The 18,102-nt window shown below is 42.4% G+C and overlaps 3 protein-coding genes across 10 annotated transcripts in view; 2 read left to right on the top strand and 1 right to left on the bottom strand.

Moving 5' to 3' along the window:
• LOC147999107 (uncharacterized) overlaps window positions 1-18,102 on the top strand; it is a 924,037-nt gene that overhangs the window by 199,889 nt on the left and 706,046 nt on the right. The window lies entirely within an intron of this gene.
• The window catches only part of LOC147999133 (disks large homolog 5-like), a 190,466-nt gene that overhangs the window by 43,050 nt on the left and 129,314 nt on the right, over window positions 1-18,102 (bottom strand). The window contains exons 2-3 of one of the 6 annotated variants that reach the window (XR_015643884.1): window positions 12,523-12,717; window positions 10,745-12,421 (exon numbers count right to left, since the gene is read on the bottom strand). The exons of 2 other annotated variants lie outside the window; for them this stretch is intronic. The gene's annotated coding sequence lies outside the window, so the exon portion shown is untranslated. Of the gene's footprint in view, window positions 1-1,748; window positions 2,033-10,729; window positions 12,422-12,522; window positions 12,730-18,102 lie in introns of those variants that run through there. 3 more of the 6 variants (XR_015643882.1, XM_087596186.1, XR_015643883.1) reach the window with 3 other exon arrangements.
• Window positions 8,702-14,556, top strand: LOC147999136 (uncharacterized). Its single transcript, XM_087596176.1, has 6 exons — window positions 8,702-8,806; window positions 9,828-9,986; window positions 12,388-12,531; window positions 13,165-13,331; window positions 14,046-14,151; window positions 14,275-14,556. Exons 2-5 carry the CDS (start codon window positions 9,976-9,978, stop codon window positions 14,108-14,110), a joined length of 387 nt encoding a protein of 128 aa, XP_087452302.1. The 5' UTR covers window positions 8,702-8,806; window positions 9,828-9,975; the 3' UTR covers window positions 14,111-14,151; window positions 14,275-14,556.

The raw sequence follows: 18,102 nt of genomic DNA, 5'->3' as shown, positions 1-18,102 counted from the left end.
AGAAAACCAGCATGTTAATATCATGAGAGCAGACACAGTGCCTAATGGAATAAAATTGAAGAGCCTGATATTGGCCTATGTTCTTATCAGCATTTGGGTTTTGAGAAAAAGGAAAACAAACAAACAAAACAAAAAACTCACAACCCCCCCTCCCACCACCACACACAAGTGCAGTTTTCAACCTGTGGGTTGCAAGCCCTTCAGGGAACAACCACATATGAGACATACTTTATACATGCTATTTACATTACAATTCAAAACAGTAGCCACCTTACATTTATGACTTAGCAATGAAATAATTTGGTAGTTGGGGTTGGTTACCACAATGTGAAGAACTGTATTCCTTGAGTTGTTCTTGGTCATAGTATTTTTCTGCAGTAACAGAAATGTGACTGATATATAAACTGGTACCGAAGTGAGTGGAGATGTTTGTGAGGAATCTCTTGATTTTTTGGAGGAGGGTGGGAGACTTTGGATTGGGAAAACTGTTGAATTATTTAAGGAGATCTTAACAGTTCTTTTAGTTTGCCACATGGGAGACATAAGTATTGTGAGTCTGTGCAAAATAGAGCCTCTCTGATGAAACTTCAAAGGATGGCAGGAACTCAATTGGTGACTGGCTTAGAAGCAATTGATATAATTTTGGCAAACAACCTGTCTCTTTACTGCCTGTTTACTAAGAAGTGACCTGAAGATAAATAAAAAGCTAATTGACTAATTGTTTTGAGCAAACTTCAAGGGGTAGATATCCGGTGACCTTCCTCATATGGTAAGAATGTATGTTTGTATTTTTCATTGTTAATGTAGCCAGGACTTCAGTTAATCCCGCCACATTCAGGGTCTGGACGCATAGGAAACTGCAAGATCTCCCAGGATTTGGAAAATGTCCCAATTGTTGTAAGGTCCCCAAAACATGTTGTCACCCCACATACATTGGGAAGCAACTTAAAGGAACATGACCCCCTCATTCTCAAGAGGAAGGGTGGGTGGGTGGTTATTTGTCTGCCGTGGGCTGTAGATGATTATTGTCAGTTAGGGGGTTGGTTGCAAGTTCTTACTGGCCATGGTCAGGGAGGAAACAGTAAAGCAGATTCGAATCAGGGGTGTCTTTCTTCCTTTCTCTTTCTCTCCTCAATTCTCTGTCTAATGTTGTGGGAAATCAGGAGAAGGGACTAAAATGACAAAATCATAGATCACTGTATCTCTATTTATACTAGAAAGCAATACCAAGTCTCAAATATTTTAGGATGGCATGGATTTTTGAATGATGATAGAATTTAAAATTGTACTTGCATAAATGATTCAATTCATTTTTAAGATATAAGTATATGCAACTTATTCACAATGTGGTGTAAAATTCTAATTTTATAAAATTACTACTGCACACTGCCGTGGATAATTAAGGAATTCAAGCTAGTACTTTCCAACTATAAATAATCAGTCTTCCAGTCATGTTAGGTACTGCTTTAGTTAGGTACAGAAATAAGCTTTATTTAACTTCCTGTGTATGTTTTTAAAGTTAAGTAGGAAGTAAATCCCTTGGGAAAAAAAGCCACATTTGTCCACTGAGATAGACATTACATACAAAGGTGGTTCTCAAATCCTTTAGAGATCTGAAGAATCTGCCATTTCAGATGTTAAAGGCTTTTCACAGTGGGAGAGACCTCAACTCCTGGTAGTGTCCCCAATCTATTCTGAAAAAGATGATGGGCTCTAAAGAACCATTGGGTGAAATACTACCTACTTACCTCTACTGCTGCCAGAAAGCTGTCCAGACTGTGCAGAAGTTGATCATGGGGAAGTCTGTGTCCCAGTTTTTGGAAAAAAAAATAGGATAGTCCTTCAAGTGACCTGCTTCAAAGGATTGTTGTCAGAGCTCCTGGCCCAGTGAGTTGAAGGTGGATGCCACAGTGACACAGGAATATTTGCTGTCTGACTCCCAGGGTAGCCAACAATTTCTGTCATTTCTTAGGTTTGGAAGCTGTTTGCTCTGAATTTCCTTTTATTCAGGCAACATTTCTCCTCCTCAGATCTGGGATGGGGTTGAAGATTAGATAGTTTAGTCTTAACCTTTTCTTGTTATGAGAATCAGAAAAACAAACTTGTTCACCATCGTGCAGAAATGTGACAGCCAGGAACCTGGACAGGAACAGGGTGGACATGGGAGGCTCAGAAAGCAGGGCTCTATGGACAGTCCACAGCAGTATCCAAACTCCTGTGATAACCGCTCTGGCACCATAAGTCCTGAGAGAGGATGGGGATGCCAGGAGAGTGTGCGTGGTCTGCCCACTGCCTGGGACTTTTAAAAGCTTGTACCGGGGGTTGGGGATTTAGCTCAGTGGTAGAGCGCTTGCCTAGGAAGCGCAAGGCCCTGGGTTCGGTCCCCAGCTCCGAAAAAAAAAACAAAAAAAAAAAAACAAAAAAAATGAAAGCTTGTACCACCCCCGAGCACATAGAAGAGTTTGAGCAGAAAGAGGCCGATGCCCAGAAGCCGCTGCTGTGGTAGGAGGCAGTTATGGCGGTTGGAGGTGGGGGTAGAGGTGGAGGAGGGATGGGAGAAGACCGAGGAGTTTCCCCAAAAGACAAGAACAGACACCATCCTTACTACTCCAGAACCCACGCCAATCCCACACCACCCCTAAAATGCCCAGTCCACTGCCAAACCTCCCCATGCCAAGCATTCACAGCTTCATCCCCACTGTGCTTATTTCTTATTTTTTTTAACTTCTTATTTATTCTCTGTGAACCTCACATCCTGCAGCTCAACTCCATTCATCTGCCCTTCCCTCAGGTTTGCACTTCACCCTTGCATCCTGCTCTAAATCAGAGCAAAAATAATCTTCATGTGGAAGCTGAATAAAGAAAAAGAAAAAGAAAATTTGTATGCAAAAAATGTGTCAAATTTTAAGGATGAAAGACATAAACGCTTAAATTGTTTGGAATTAATGAAAGTACATTTGGTCTCAGAAGACTTATTATGGTTAATAAATGCAAGTTATGATAGATAAGGGATACAAAGCTTAAAAAGTGATAGAAAATGATTTAGGTACAAAATTTTAGACTAATATAATTTAGATAATGAAGTACCTTCTCCAATTTTGCAAAATACGAATGGACAGAATATTGTGACAGTAATTCTTACCTGATGCATCTCATAAGTTTTCTTATTTTATCTAGCTTATTAATGTTAAATTAAAGGTATTTCTTGGAGTAAAGGGGAAATGCTGAGGTGACCTCCCTTTGTACTAAGGTGTGTCAACTTTCAATTGTTAGTTCTGTACTGGCAGTGAGCTAAGTGCTGGCAGGATTTCTCTTGTCATTTCTATGTCCCATCATCAGGTTTGCTATTTTGTGGATGTTTGTCCTTCTCACCAGCTCAACACAAGCTAAGAGATGTATCAGGTATTGTCTCACTGCCGATTGGATGTAATAAAGATCTGATGGCCAAGAGCTGCGTCAGGAAGTATGTGGGCAGAACTTCCGGCATAGAGAGGGACATAGGCAGAGGCAAGCTGAAGCAGGAGATTCAGAATAGACATGGGCAGGAAGAGATATGGAACAGACCACGGCAGAGGGGTAAAGAGCTAAGCAGCAGGTGGGTCTCAATGGTAGAAGAATGGGGTTAATTTTTAGAGAAGATGAGGGACTGCCCAGTGAAAGGCCTAAGATTCAAACTATGTTCGAATTCTCCATGTCCCATTTACATCTCAGGCAGCTCTGTGAAAATAGTACACAATACAGTATTAACATGGCTTTGAGCCTGTGGTTTGGTTACTTTTGGTCACTGTTCCTCAAGACTGCAGGAGAAGAAACAACACACAGGGCAAACACATGAAAACCATGTGCAGCTTAGAGTGGAAAAGATCACTAAGAAGTTTAATGTCACAGCAAAGTCATGTGCTGAAGAGGAGGGTGACATAGTTAAGGAGATGAATGTTATTAACGATAAGCCTCCTGCCTCTGTGCTGGAGAGAAGTGGAAGGTGTCCTCAAGGCAAGACTCTTACCAATTAAAGTTCCAACTTGGAAAAGGGAGCTCAATAGATTTCGTGCTCCTACAAAGCAAGTGCATAGGGAAGCTGCTGCAGTTGTCATCCAAGCAGGCAGCTGACAGGTCAGTGCACCTCATGTGGCACAGAATTTGGAGGAAAAAAGATTTTAAGATTCAGGATGACATGAACAGGACCAGGCGACTCTCGCATTTATGTTTTTATTATTTGAGGCTTGAATTAGAATGATACTCATAGTCTCATGTTTTTTAGTTTTCTTTCATTATTTTATCTACATTTCCAATTTATCTCCCACTCCATGTTCCTCTACATGACCCCCTCTTCTGTCCCCCCACACCCTCTCCCTATGAGATTGCTCCTCCACCCGCCAATTCACTCCCACCTCAGAGGCCTAAGTTCCAATATCATGGTTCATGAAGCTTCCTCAGAAACAAGGTTCTCCCGTCCCAGTGATCCCAGATAAGCTAGTCCTCTGCTACATATCTACCTGGAGACATGGGCACACCCTGATTCTTTTATTAGTTACCTTAGTTAAGGTGTCTCTTCACAGCAATAGAGCAGTGACTGACAGGCTTAAATTCACTTTGCATCCCAATTGCTGTCCTTTCTCTTGTTACTTCTCTCCCATAGTTCCTCCCCAATGTCCTCACACCATCTCCTCTGAGAGAGTAGAGGAATATCCCTCAGAGTGTGCCTCCACCAAGACACATCAAGTTTTTGTAGGGCTGGTGCACCTTCTCCCACTGAGGCCAGGGAAGACACCTGAGTTAGGGTATCAGATTTCACAGACAGGCAAACCTTTGGGGATAGCCTCGGCTCCAGTTACTTACAACAGTGTATGTAATACTGTATTAAACTTAGTAAGGTTTATTTACCTTCACCTAGCAACTCATCCTGAGAAACAGTGCTCTGGCCTGATGCTTTTGTGTTCAGCCCTATCTTCCTCTTTCTTCTGTGCTTACCACTGTAACACAGGAGAAGCTTCTAATATTAATGTTGCCAGATCTTTCCGGTCTTGGGGGATAATTCTATTCTGAGTTGTATATGGATGTAATATCTTCTTTACGTATGATGAATATATACTTCAGGAAAGGACTGCTTCCTTGTTTCTATTAAGATCTAATATGACTAAAGGATTCTGATTAATATTCCAGAATCGTAGGCCACCAGGTTGGTATGTCATCACTCACTGAAGTGAGGTGAATTTTATAACACCTTTTGGCCACCCACTTTCAATGTCATTATGTGGTATTGCCTTAGGCTCTTTTCTACATTCCCCTGCCTTTGGCTGAGTATATGTTTGAGGTCTCTCTGTGACTGTGCAAAGGAGTAAGAGCTAGGGCTGGGCCACAAAATAAGAAAGTACTTGTTCATCCAAAAACAAAAACAAAAAACAAACAAACAACCAAAAAAAGCTCTAGGGTAAAATATCGGTGCTAGTGCTGAACTGAACTGTCAGAGGTAATTTTTTAAAGTAAATAACACTATCTTGGGGCTGATAATATGAATCAAATATCCTGCAACATAAGTTTGCAATGTTGCCTGCATTTTATAAATCAAGTCTGACCACCGTTTTGGTTCTTTCCAATCATGTCTGAGTGCATCATCACGGGAACCCCAAAGAAAATCAGAAATGGGTCCTTGAAGCTGATGCACAGGGCCAGTATAGACCTGAATATTACAGAGGACACCTTGATTCTTAACACAAGGGATCATTTCTCCATCCCTCTTGTCACATAATTTATGACAAGATGTCACCTTTCCTAACCTTAGCTTCTTTTCCTAAGTGCTGCTGAAGGGAAGATTTGGTGTCAAGAGGTCTGGACTCAGACCACAGGAACACTGAATTCATTTAAATAGGTGTAGTTTATTGAATGCACACACCAATACATTTCAACCAGAGCAACAGCTCACAACTGTGTACTGGACATTGCTAGGCCCAGCTCATTGCAAAATCCACATGGGCTAAAGCACAAGTGCTGGAAATGCTGCTGTCTATGGGCCCTGACTCGGGTCATTTTACACATAATTGTTCCTATTTTCCTTGAATCTAATGGGTCCTATGTGAAGCTCATAGTTGGGGAACTTGTTAAGATTAACAAACCTCGTAACATACAGAATATAACAGGGTATGTGACCAGCACCACACAGTTCAATAGGTTTTTTTGTTTTTTATTAGTTTGTTTGTTGGCATCCATGATGTGGAGGCGTATTACAGAACAATAGGAAAGAGCTGGCTGCTGTGTAACAAATTCACTGCTATTAAGGTAGGTATGGGGGCAAGACCTCAGCAACAGCCCTTAAGATGGAAAGGAGATGATGTGTTTGATACCTGAAAGGAGCTGACTCAGCTGTGTTTCTCTGCCTGCTCAGTGCCCATTCACCATCACTCTGTCCCTGAAGAGGACCTCAAGGTCTGCCCCCTGCTGCCTGTGAGCCAGGACTAGGCACAGAAAGGCAAGGCCACAGCACTGGTTTCCAATTCCTCAGTAATGCTGGATTTCCAATAATGTACTTGTATACACAAATACAGTGTGGTAAGTTACAATATATACTAATCATTTCTTACATAGGACAACAGTTGATTGACTAAAACTAATTCTATTTTAAAAAAAGAAAAGAATCCTGGCTCTTGTGGAAATATACAAAGAAATATCTACGATGGTGGGCAATGAATTCTGCCATGGACTGAACTCAGAAAGGTGGGGTTGTGAGAAAGATGCATGGTCAAATAGCCCACCAGGTTCACATTGTGTCAACTTGATTTAATCTAATGACAAAGAAGTGGAGTATCTCTGATGGCTTCCTTCTAATCCCTTGAAAGGATCCCTGGGGATTGGCCTCAGTACATCACACTTCTTGATGGGGCAACAACACTCAAGGAAGCTTGAGATTGTCATAGGCACAGTATTATGCTACATATACAAAGTAGATAATACTACGATGTTCAGATGATGATATCCATTTGTATGCACTCTTAAGGTGAACCTAAGGAAAGAGAGATCAAGGTCCTTAGAATGGAAAGATCAGTCCCAGTTTTTTTTTTTTTTCTACCATTCCAAACTGAACGACTGGTAGGGAGAGAATGGTAGATAATCGAGAATTGGTGGATGATGCTTTGAATGCAGGGTGGGTTTCTGTGCTGTTTTTAGACAGGGTCTCAAGTATCCCATGTTGCCCTCTCCCTGGATGGCCAGGTTCACTTTGAGCTCAGATAAACCTCCTTCCACTTTCCAATAGATAGGCTTACAAGAGTGGCTTCCAAGGACTGTGAGGACAGCATTAGCCTTTGACAGTTGAGGTGTGTAACCCACAACTATAGTTTTAGCCACGTTTTCCCATGTCTACCAGCTATTTCAGATTGTTGCTGTTCTATGCCTGACAATCGGGGACACAGAAAAAAAAACTGATAGAGAGCAAGGACATGGTGATCACATCCTTACCTCTTCTGTACGTTCTGGATGAGGTTTGTTAAAATTCCAATATTGCAAAAAGCTTTATATAGGGCCCATCTCATCAAGGGTCACTGTGTACTGTTCTATCTAAAATGTCTAATCAGAACTGACTACCATATAACACTTCCTGCAGTCCTCATATGAGAAACTTGGGATTTTGTTTTGACTTTTTCTTTTCTCTGTCTCTCTTATTTTTTGCTATATAAGTTGAGAGAAAGATAGTTAGGGCCATGAATTTGCCCCCAAAATTTGAACTATGGATATGATCAATCAATGTTAGTGTGTGCATTCTGTAAAGTATTCATTTTTCACTATGATAGATGCTTTTGTGTTTGGTGTGGTGGCCATTTCCCAGTGTACAGGTGCTGGGTCCTTGCTCTATCCACTTAATGATGTTTATAGCCTCATTTTAGACCTTTCTGTGCACCCCCTATATCTCTTGACTATTTTATTTTTTTGATAGAAGCTCATGGTATATCTTACTCAGGCCTGTGAGCAGTGCTCCTTTGGCGACATTGGTGCAGAGAGGAGAACCCCACCACCAGCATGAGGTTCCCTTCACTGCTGGCTCCAATATTGCACTTTCCTCTGCCAACTGGTCTCCACACTTTTCCTAGCATTTAAAGACTTCAACTCTTTCTCCTAAGGAATTTTCTGGCAATTGTCGATTGCTAAGCACATGACTTCATGAGTGTTCCCCTAACACACACCCATGTTGTAACCTACCATGCAGACTATTTCTTGATGTGATATAAAGCACCTGTACATAATGAGACAGGAGAACTTTTGACTGCATATTCAAGCTGGTGTGAAATCTCAGGAAGCTTTAATGGCTAACATTGGTGAATGAGGACAATTTGAGTTAGGATGAGACATTTTGGGGCAAGATATAGAAGGAAACATTCATTTAGATGCATAGGAATTACTAAGGTTTTTTTATAATCAAGCCTTGAAGAAAATTTGGCTTTGGAAGCAGGAGATGCTCAGTGGCTCTCCCCAGGAAAGTCTCCTGGAAAGGGCACCTCAGCTTATGCTCAGTACAGGGAGAACATTAGCAGGGAGGCAAAGTCTGCTCCCCATGACATCAGCTGTCCCTTCTTGGACATTCTATTGTCTCCTAGAGAGTTCTGGCATCCTCTGTGATGTCACCAGACATCAGTGACAACCAGTGCCCTAGTTTCTCTCAGTCTGAGTCTGGCAGTTACAAGCTAAGACATGTTTTCCCGTCTTCGCAAGCGTTTTGGGAGGGGGAACGTCGATTGTGGAGAGACTAAAGTGAAGGAGTTTGGCCTTTCGTCTCAAAGTAATGATGGAGAAAGACAGCACTTCTGGGGAATGTTTAGTAAGTTCTGGGCAATATATTTTGAGCTCCCTGTCAGGGGGGCTGCAGGCTTAAGCTGACCTTTCTAGCAATGGGCCACAACAACTGGAGCATCTGAAAAGGAATTGAATTTTCATGAATATCACAATTCCTGAAAGTCAGGATTTCAGAACTTTAGTTTCCCCAACCCCACAGGGAGTATATGGTAAGGCCAATGCTATTATCCTGTGAATTTCTGGCCTTTACTTTTACAGTGAATTTGTTAGGTTACATTGATATAATAACACGATCAGGAGTCATGGAGGGTCCACCTTTTCTGAGTTTAGACAGGGCAGCAATGTATTTCACTCTCATTGCTTCTTTAAATACAGTGGATATCTGACAATAGTAACAGGGAGAAAATTGTGCTCCAGGCAATAAGCTTATGTTCTTAGACGACCTCTGATTTCTTCTAACTGGCAGGGTCATCATTAGCTTTATATATTAGAGGTTGTGTGTTACAAACATTTTTCTAAAATACCAAAAATGTTTGGAACATGTGGACCAAGATTCAGCCTGTAACCTATTGGAACTTCTGGGGCATTTGTTATTTCATATAGGGGAATTGATAAGTCTATTGAACATGTCCTTCCTGGAAATGTGTTTTAAATCCAAAGTTGTTGGCCTAGAGTATCAGGGTAGGACATCTGAGTCAAGTTTAGTGGATGGTGAATTTATCATCTGAGTTCTGAAACCACAGGGGTGAGGGTCCTGAAATAAAGCTGTACCCTGTTCAGTTTATGATAATCCTGGAGAAGCCATCTCCATGGTACATGTAAGCACGTGATTTCCGGCATAGGGAACACCTGGCTGCTTACATCTCTTGGTCTCTATAGAGTAGTGGGAGAACTGAGATCCACTGAGGACGCCTCTTAAGGATAGACCAATCGCCTAGCAGTGACACTGGGTTCCAGGCTTGTTCTCCTGTTTAGGCCTAACTGTGGTCTATGTACACTCTATGCATTCTCCCCATGCAGGTTCACTTGTGTTCTTCTACCTACAGACACTGGGAGAGAAACATCATCCCCTGGCACTGAACTAAGCGAGAATCAGGCCAAGAAGGAAAAGAGAGGCTGATTAAAGAGCTGCAGCTCATTACCGAGGAGAGAAATGACCTGAGAGATCGCCTGAGGTTTCTGACAGAGAGATCCATGAAGAACAGGTATGAATCGCTCCAAATGCTCTTGTTTCATTCCTGGGTCTGTAAGGTCACCTTCATCTTATCCTATTAAGGTTTTGGGTTCTAGAAAGCTGTGCCTCCCTAACCACCCTGTGCTAAACCTCACCTCCCATATAGAGGAGATTCAGAACCTTGACCCTTCCTGAGGAGCGAAATGGAAAATGGACTCATCTGCTTCCATTTATTGAAAAGCAGAACTTGTGGTCTGAATGAAGAATTCGGGGATAAAGTCAGGGAGAGTGAGTGTCTAGTGTGCATTTGCAAAGCCCTTGACAGCTGGTGGCTTTGCAAGATTGTAATTGCAGTGAGTTTATGGTGAGTCTCTGTACTTGCTAGGCAGGGACTGAGTGCTGGAAGATCCAGGCAGCAACCTGAGGGGCCTGGTCCCAAACAGTTCATCTCAATGCTTGACTAGAAGTTGTCAGGCTCAGGCCTGTTTGTTATTGTCTGTGTGTCTGTGGGAGCCCCTCGGACACAGCAATGGTGCTTGATTTTCTCCTGGTTCTCACAGTGCTCTCTGTTTCCATATTTGCTTTTCTCTTTCTCTGACTCTGTTTACATTTCTCTTTGTTTTGTGGGTGTGTCTCAGTCTGTGAGTCTGTGTGTGCATACATCCAAATGCATATGCACAACTGTTATATGTTTATATTTCCCTCCACACCCGGAATATAGGAGTCTATGTCTTGGCCTAAGTATTTTTTTTTTTATTCTACTCAAAAATATTCTTTTTCTTTCTTTTTTCTTCTTTTTTTTTTTTTATTAACTTGAGTATTTCTTATATACATTTCAAGTGTTATTCCCTTTCCCGGTTTCCGGACAAACATCACCCTCCCCCCTCCCCTTCCTTATGGGTGTTCCCCTCCCAAACCTCCCCCCATTGCCACCCTCCCCGCATAGTCTAGTTCACTGGGGGTTCAGTCTTAGCAGGACCCAGGGCTTCCCCTTCCACTGGTGCTCTTACTAGGATATTCATTGCTACCTATGGGGACAGAGTCCAGGGTCAGTCCATGTATAGTCTTTAGGTAGTGGCTTAGTCCCTGGAAGCTCTGGTTGCTTGACATTGTTGTACTTTTGGGGTCTCGAGCACCTTCAAGCTCTTCCAGTTCTTTCTCTGATTCCTTCAATGGGGGACCTATTCTCAGTTCAGTGGTTTGCTGCTGGCATTCGCCTCTATATTTGCTGTATTCTGGCTGTGTCTCTCAGGAGCGATCTACATCCGGCTCCTGTCGGTCTGCACTTCTTTGCTTCATCCATCTTGTCTAATTGGGTGGCTGTATATGTATGGGGCACCTGTGGGGCAGGCTCTGAATGGGTGTTCCTTCAGTCTCTGTTTTAATCTTTGCCTCTCCCTTCCCTGCCAAGGGTATTCTTTTTCCTCATTTAAAGAAGGAGTGAAGCATTCACATTTTGATCATCCGTCTTGAGTTTCCTTTGTTCTAGGGATCTAGGGTAATTCAAGCATTTGGGCTAATAGCCACTTATCAATGAGTGCATACCATGTATGTCTTTCTGTGAGTGGGTTAGCTCACTCAGGATGATATTTTCCAGTTCCAACCATTTGCCTACGAATTTCATAAACTCGTTGTTTTTGATAGCTGAGTAATATTCCATTGTGTAGATGTACCACATTTTCTGTATCCATTCCTCTGTTGAAGGGCATCTGGGTTCTTTCCATTTTCTGGCTATTATAAATAAGGCTGCGATGAACATAGTGGAGCACGTGTCTCTTTTATATGTTGAGGCATCTTTTGGGTATATGCCCAAGAGAGGTATGGCTGGATCCTCAGGCAGTTCAATGTCCAATTTTCTGAGGAACCTCCAGACTGATTTCCAGAATGGTTTTACCAGTCTGCAATCCCACCAACAATGGAGGAGTGTTCCTCTTTCTCCACATCCTCTTGGCCTAAGTATTTACCTGCAACACTTTCATGGTGATGTGAATGCTTTGTTCTGGGAGCCCCAAGGTCAACAGCACAGTTCTTTGCTTATGTGGCCACGTTTGCCTGTATATTTGTATTCGTTGTGCAGATTATAATTTTGGGATGATATATGGTCTGTTATCAGGACAGGAAAAAGTAAATCACAGGATTCTGGGTGCATTGGGGGTGGGGGAGCATGGAGAGGTGTGGCCTAGGCTCTTGATAGCTCAACTGGCTGGACTGCAGATTTCCTCTTGATTGAATAAAGGGAGCCAGGGAACCCTCCATCTGGATGCCGAGATTCTGGTGTGCTGGACGCAGAAAAACATGTTTCTGAAGCTGAAGAAGGTCCAATATGTAGAATTCAGAAGGTGTCCTTCCAGGACTGGTGTAGTACAGGACCCACCCTGAGTTCATATCTTCCTAAATGCTGATGTTCATTGTATTCTATCATTTGGGGCCAGGCCACACTTCAGGCCAAATCCATATTATGAAGACCTGGAGAGAATGGAGGAGGCGGTCATGTCAATTCTGCACAACTTAGAGATGGAGAACACTGAGATCCATGAAAACAACCGTAAGCTGAAGAAGGAGATTACCTTCTCTAGGTAAGTCCTGGTCAGAAAGGCTGTCACCTGTGGAATGGCTATTTCTGATTTCTTTGTTCTGGATTGGACGGTCTTCAGCTCTGGTTCTATCTCTTGTGCTGTTTACACATCAGTGTGCCAGGGTCATCAGGACTCAGTTTTCAGTTCCATAAAAGACTGTTACTCATCCCAGGATTGTCTAGGCATCTGCAGAAGGCTCTAGATAGAACAGCACTGATTGACGTCAGCAGAACGTTATTAGGCTGACCTGGGCCTCTGGGGTCATACCAGGTTTTACAACACTCAGTGCGTGGACCACAGGGTTAGCATGACCTTCTCTTGGTTCTACTGACCTCTTTTGCGGGTGTTTGCCAACTACTAATTGATGTTGGCCCCATGCATTGGGCTTTCATGGATAGTTATAGATCCATGTTCTTTTTGAGAGATGTGGACACTAATTGGTACTCAGGCCAAGCAAACAATTTATTCTTCCCCGAATTAACTCTTTGTGGTTTGTGCAGCAGCATTATGTGTATCGAGATGTATTTTATTAAGTCTTCATGGGTATCTGGGACCTGGTAGAGTTAGTGGGACTTGGGAGTAGGAATGGGAGAAAGGGGCAGCATGATCTTACTATGCAGACTGTATTTCCAGAAACCTGCTCAGCCAGCTCCTGATGGAGAACACATGTAGGAAGAAGTTGCTCCCACTGAAGCAGGAGAGCAAGGAGGGACATCTTGAGTGTGCAATGAACCAGAAATATTTGGTTGACTTCAACAAGAAAGATAAAGACCAGCAACCTCCAGACCCAGCATCATCAGGTACGGAGGGGCAGCTGTTAGCTTAACAATATCTGATAAAATTTGCCAATTTGATACATCTTTGCTCTCTCCTACCACCTTTCTAATTTACACACACAACCTGCCAACCACCTCATGTAATGGAATTTTTCATTTCTCTGCCTATGCACAAGTATTCTGGGAAGTCAACCACTTTTCAGAAACTGAATTATTTTGCAAGTATATTTTGCTGCCACTTTTGAAGCTGCATTATACAAATGGTGACAGATCAATAACATATCACATTATTGCACATGCACGTGATAGATTGGATGCTATGTAGAGTTTTGAACATGTTCTTGGTTCTTGAGAAATGACAAGTGGTCATGTGACTTCTTGTGTAGGAAGCACCTTTCCGGGATAAGAACCAAGTGCAAATGTCAAATTAGTACTTGTCATTGGCTTTAACCTTGGTGACATATGGACATCTCCTTTCTTCCTGCAACCCAATGAGGTCCCTTCCATTGCCCTGTTCTTGGTTTGCACTGGTATAAGTCTGGGTCCCATATTGGCAGCCCACATTACTGTGAGGGTTTCTGGAGATTTTCCCTGCCCACAGAGTTAGCAACAATGATATCAGTTAAAAGGTCCATGTTGACTGTCCAATAGAACTGAGGTGGTAGAAGGCAGCATTCTGACAGCTGGCTTGCTTTTCAACACCAAATCAGTGTCTGAAAAACTGCCTTCCTCTCCCAGGTCTCAGAAAGTGCAAGAGAGCTGGAATTGGACACACAGCAGTAAGAGAGCTTCCTGAAGAATAAGTTGCTTTCTCACGAGTCCCTGATGACAAACATCCTGAATGGTAACAACATTTTTTGGATGAGTATTCTTCCTCAGAGTTAATTTGTCATTTCTTAGAGACCCTAAATTTATATAACACTAAGCCAGCCTGACTGATTGAGGTCTTACTCACTTTCTTCTTCAGAAAACATCACTTGAGAGACAACTTGGGGGACCGCCTTTCATTATGTGTGCTAGAGGAGAAACAGCAATACATCTGTGCTTCTAAATGTTCGTTAAGAATATGCTGTTTAGAAATATTTTTGTTATGATTTTAATTGAAGTTTTCTTTTTGTTGTTTCATATTTATATGTTCTTGTTACTATTTTTACTTTCAAATATTTTTAAATATTTTTATTCATTCATTTTAATCCTGTTTTGTTGTAAAAATGTATTCAATATGAATAAATATTGATTTCTATCTCTTGACTGTTAAGACCATCATTCTTATTCAAGGGTTCTGTCCCCTCCTGAGGGCTTAGAACTGACAGCTAGAGATGGATCTCTGCATGTTCCATGGAGCCTGGGCTAATAAGTGAATTCAGAGTCACCAAGGGGTACTCAGTGTGACAGTGTCTTTTGTGTGGATAATGTGGCTTTTTCTCAGCACACACTTTATGATATAATCACTGACATGCTTTACCCAATTGTTAGGGTCCATGTGGTTCTTCTAAGAGAGCAGCAGATGCTCTATCCTGTGAGTCATCACCACAGCTCCTGCAGGTGGCTTCTGTTATTCCACATGAGGTCCTGTATTAGGTGGACAGCATCACCTCCAATTAAATAGAGAGATCTCAGGAGATGTGTGTTCACAGGGAACTTACTGAGCCGTGCGTGCTCAACGTGTTAGGTTGCCAGGCATCTGTACAGGGCTCTGGTGTTCCCACTGCTCATTGTGGGTCAGGATCATCCTCCAGCATCACTTAGTTTCCATATTAGAGCAGATCTTTCAACTGTTATCAATGATGACCATATGTATTGTGCACAACTGATAAAATACAGAAAAGAAGCTAGCTTCTTCTAGGCCAGCTTGGCATAATCAGTTTTTTGATTGTTAGCAAGAAAATTATTTTAATCTGAGCCATTTAGGGAGGAACCTCAAGAGCATCCATAGTGAATGTAGCCTGCAGCTGTGAACACAGCTTTCTTCTGGAGAGCAGGCCTGTGCAAGCCCAGAACCTAGGTGGGACAGTTCAAGGTACCCTTTTTCCATGGCCAATCTGAGATCGTATTGAGAATGTATTTTTTCCAGTGACTGATTTCGAATTCATGGAATTGAACTAACTTACTGAGAGTGGAGGTGACTCAGAGAGTTAAAGTACAGAAGGAATAATCCAGAATGTCCACAAAAGCTTGCTGTCACCCCAGGGCTTTTAAAAGCTCAGCAGCTAGAGAAGCAATGTAGTATTTGGTTATTCTCATGCTTAGGTCTAGTCATTCATTTTAAGCTGACCATGACACAAAAAGTGTCCTCTGTGACATGATAGAAAGTAGTTGTAACTAGATTCACCCCACACTATCACATCACTACCGTATTTGAGGTTCTCAGTTACTATCTAAGAACCTGGAAGAGGCCTGGGTCTTGCTACACAAACTCATGATTTATGTCTTCATGACACTGTGTGCTTTGTTCTGTTAATGCTACCTTTGGCATACAACACCTTGGATACTTTGTACTGACATCTGTGACATGAGACAATAGTTCATGTCATGCCTAACCTAATAAACTGTCCTTAGAGTACAGTGTAGACAGAGGGGCCTTCTTTTCCTATGAGATAGCAAACCATTTCCAGTCTTCAGTCAAGACTGACAGCCATTGTCCAGTGCCTGCCTTGAGATGTCCACATTTTCACCTGAGAATCTTCATCCAGGCTGCTCTGTAATCTTGTAGAAGATTCATTGTGTTCCATCCCTAGGATTTAATTCAGTGTCCCTGTACTTACCCGACATGCTCAAATCTGTAGGTCCTACCCTAACCCTGTGTTCCTTAGAGAGAAAGAAAATAAAGAACCACATTGCACTTGAAGTTTCCCCTCCAACAAAAGTTGAGCCTGCATAGGGCCTTTAAGTAACTCTAAGCCCCAGCTTCCCCACAACTCCCTCCATTGATTCCATTATTGATGTGTTTCATATATGCTCACTTTATTTTTGGTGTGTAAAGAATGTGCACCATGTCAGTAAAGGCGGTGTGCGTTTGTGTGTGTGTGTGTGTGTGTGTGTGTGTGTGTGTGTGTGTGTGTGTGTGTGTGTGTAGTCCCTAGTGAAAACTGTCCAGGTGCAGGCAGACTCATGTTACTACTGTCTCATGGCACGCAGGGAGCACTGAAATCGTGGGCTACTTTAATACAGCCTAAACCGCGCTGTGCATGGTTTGCAGTGAGATTGTGATGTCATCCCCACTACAGAGAACAGCATAAGCTTCATTTATTACATGTTGCTCTTACCAAGGTGAGGCAAAGCCTCATCTTATAGAGTGTGTGGTAGGATTTGATGGCAGGAAATTAATTCAAGGCTCAAATCAAATCAATCAATTACAAACAAGGAGAAAAATACAAAGAGTCAAGGGAACCACGAGCTGTTTGTAGGGTTTTTGTTTCTTTGTTGGTTTGTTTGCTTGCTTTTTTTTTGTTTCCTTTTTCATTTCTTTTTTTTTTTTTGTTGTTGAGAATATCCACCAGACACACAACCTGTTCCTGAAACAAACTGCACACCAGAGAGACAATACCAAAACTGACAAAATTAGAAATGAAAAGGGGGATATAACAATAGACAATGAATAAATTCAACAATCCTCCCTGGTTTGAGTGCCCTGGGGAAGTTGGGAAGCCACTTTTCCCTGTCCTGTGTGACTTTCCCTGCATAGTGAGCTCTCCTGCAGGAGATACTGTCACATGCTTCTTTAAAAGCACCTGTTCCTCAGATCTAGCTCAGCTGTGAAAACAGGTTGGGGGGAGGGCGGCAATGGGGGAGGGTTGGGAGGGGAACACCCATAAGGAAGGGGAGGGGGGAGGGGGATGTTTGCCCGGAAACCAAAGAATTATTATTAAGTATTAAATAAACTTAGAAAAAAAAGAAAGAAATGTCCTGGGGACAGTGATTTCAGATTGTGCCTTCAGCCAGGAATCTCTGTTGCCATTAAGGCAAGCAGCCTTGGGCCTGCTAACTTGTCACTACTTCAGGGTGTCTCTGCTCTCACACCTGCATCAGGTCCTCCTCAGATGAAGGCTTCTCAAAAAAAAGTATATAAAGCAATGTTTCTCAACCTGTGGGGAGCAACCACTCAAAAAGATTGTATATAAGATACCTTGCACATTATAACTTATAAGAGTAGCAATATTAGTTATGAAGTAGCAATGGAATAATTTTGTGATGGGAGTCACCACAGCATGAAGAGCTGCATTAAAGGGTTACATCATTAGGAGGGATTTGAACCACTGCCATAGAAGTTGACACATGGGAGCAGACTCCTCATGTGAGTAGAGACCCATGGCAAGGAATACCATGTCACACCCTAGAACCCAGAGGCAGAATCTACCCCAGGAGTCTGTGGGTCACCTTGTCTTAAATTCTTCCAGGGTCAAGAATAGCATTGATCATCTCAGGGGAGTCAGCTTGCACAGCTCACATCAGGCCCATGGCTTCCCTGTACAGAGAAGGATGTGGGTCTAAGTGACAGCCAGTGAGACTGAGGGGACCCTGATACTCATTTGCTTTGAGCTGTGGTTTCTTCAGGTGTAAATTGGAGGTGTTTCTGCTGAATTGGGTTGTAGTGGAGATTAACAGAACATACAACCTGCTCAGTGTCTGCCTGGCATGGACACTGGTTAAATGGAAGCTGTTGATGGTGACGAAGGTAAAAGTAGAATATCTAGCCCAGTAGTGTTAGATGCCGGGCGCCAGGCAGGGTTTGTAAGGATTTTGTGATGCTAAGACAGCCTAGTATTAAAACAGAAGGCTCTTATGTTAAATTTTT

The sequence above is a fragment of the Rattus norvegicus genome, chromosome 19, assembly GCF_021556685.1.
Source record: "Rattus norvegicus strain SHRSP/BbbUtx chromosome 19, alternate assembly SHRSP_T2T, whole genome shotgun sequence".
Lineage (NCBI taxonomy): Eukaryota > Metazoa > Chordata > Mammalia > Rodentia > Muridae > Rattus > Rattus norvegicus.
This window is presented reverse-complemented; position numbering and strand designations above follow the sequence as displayed.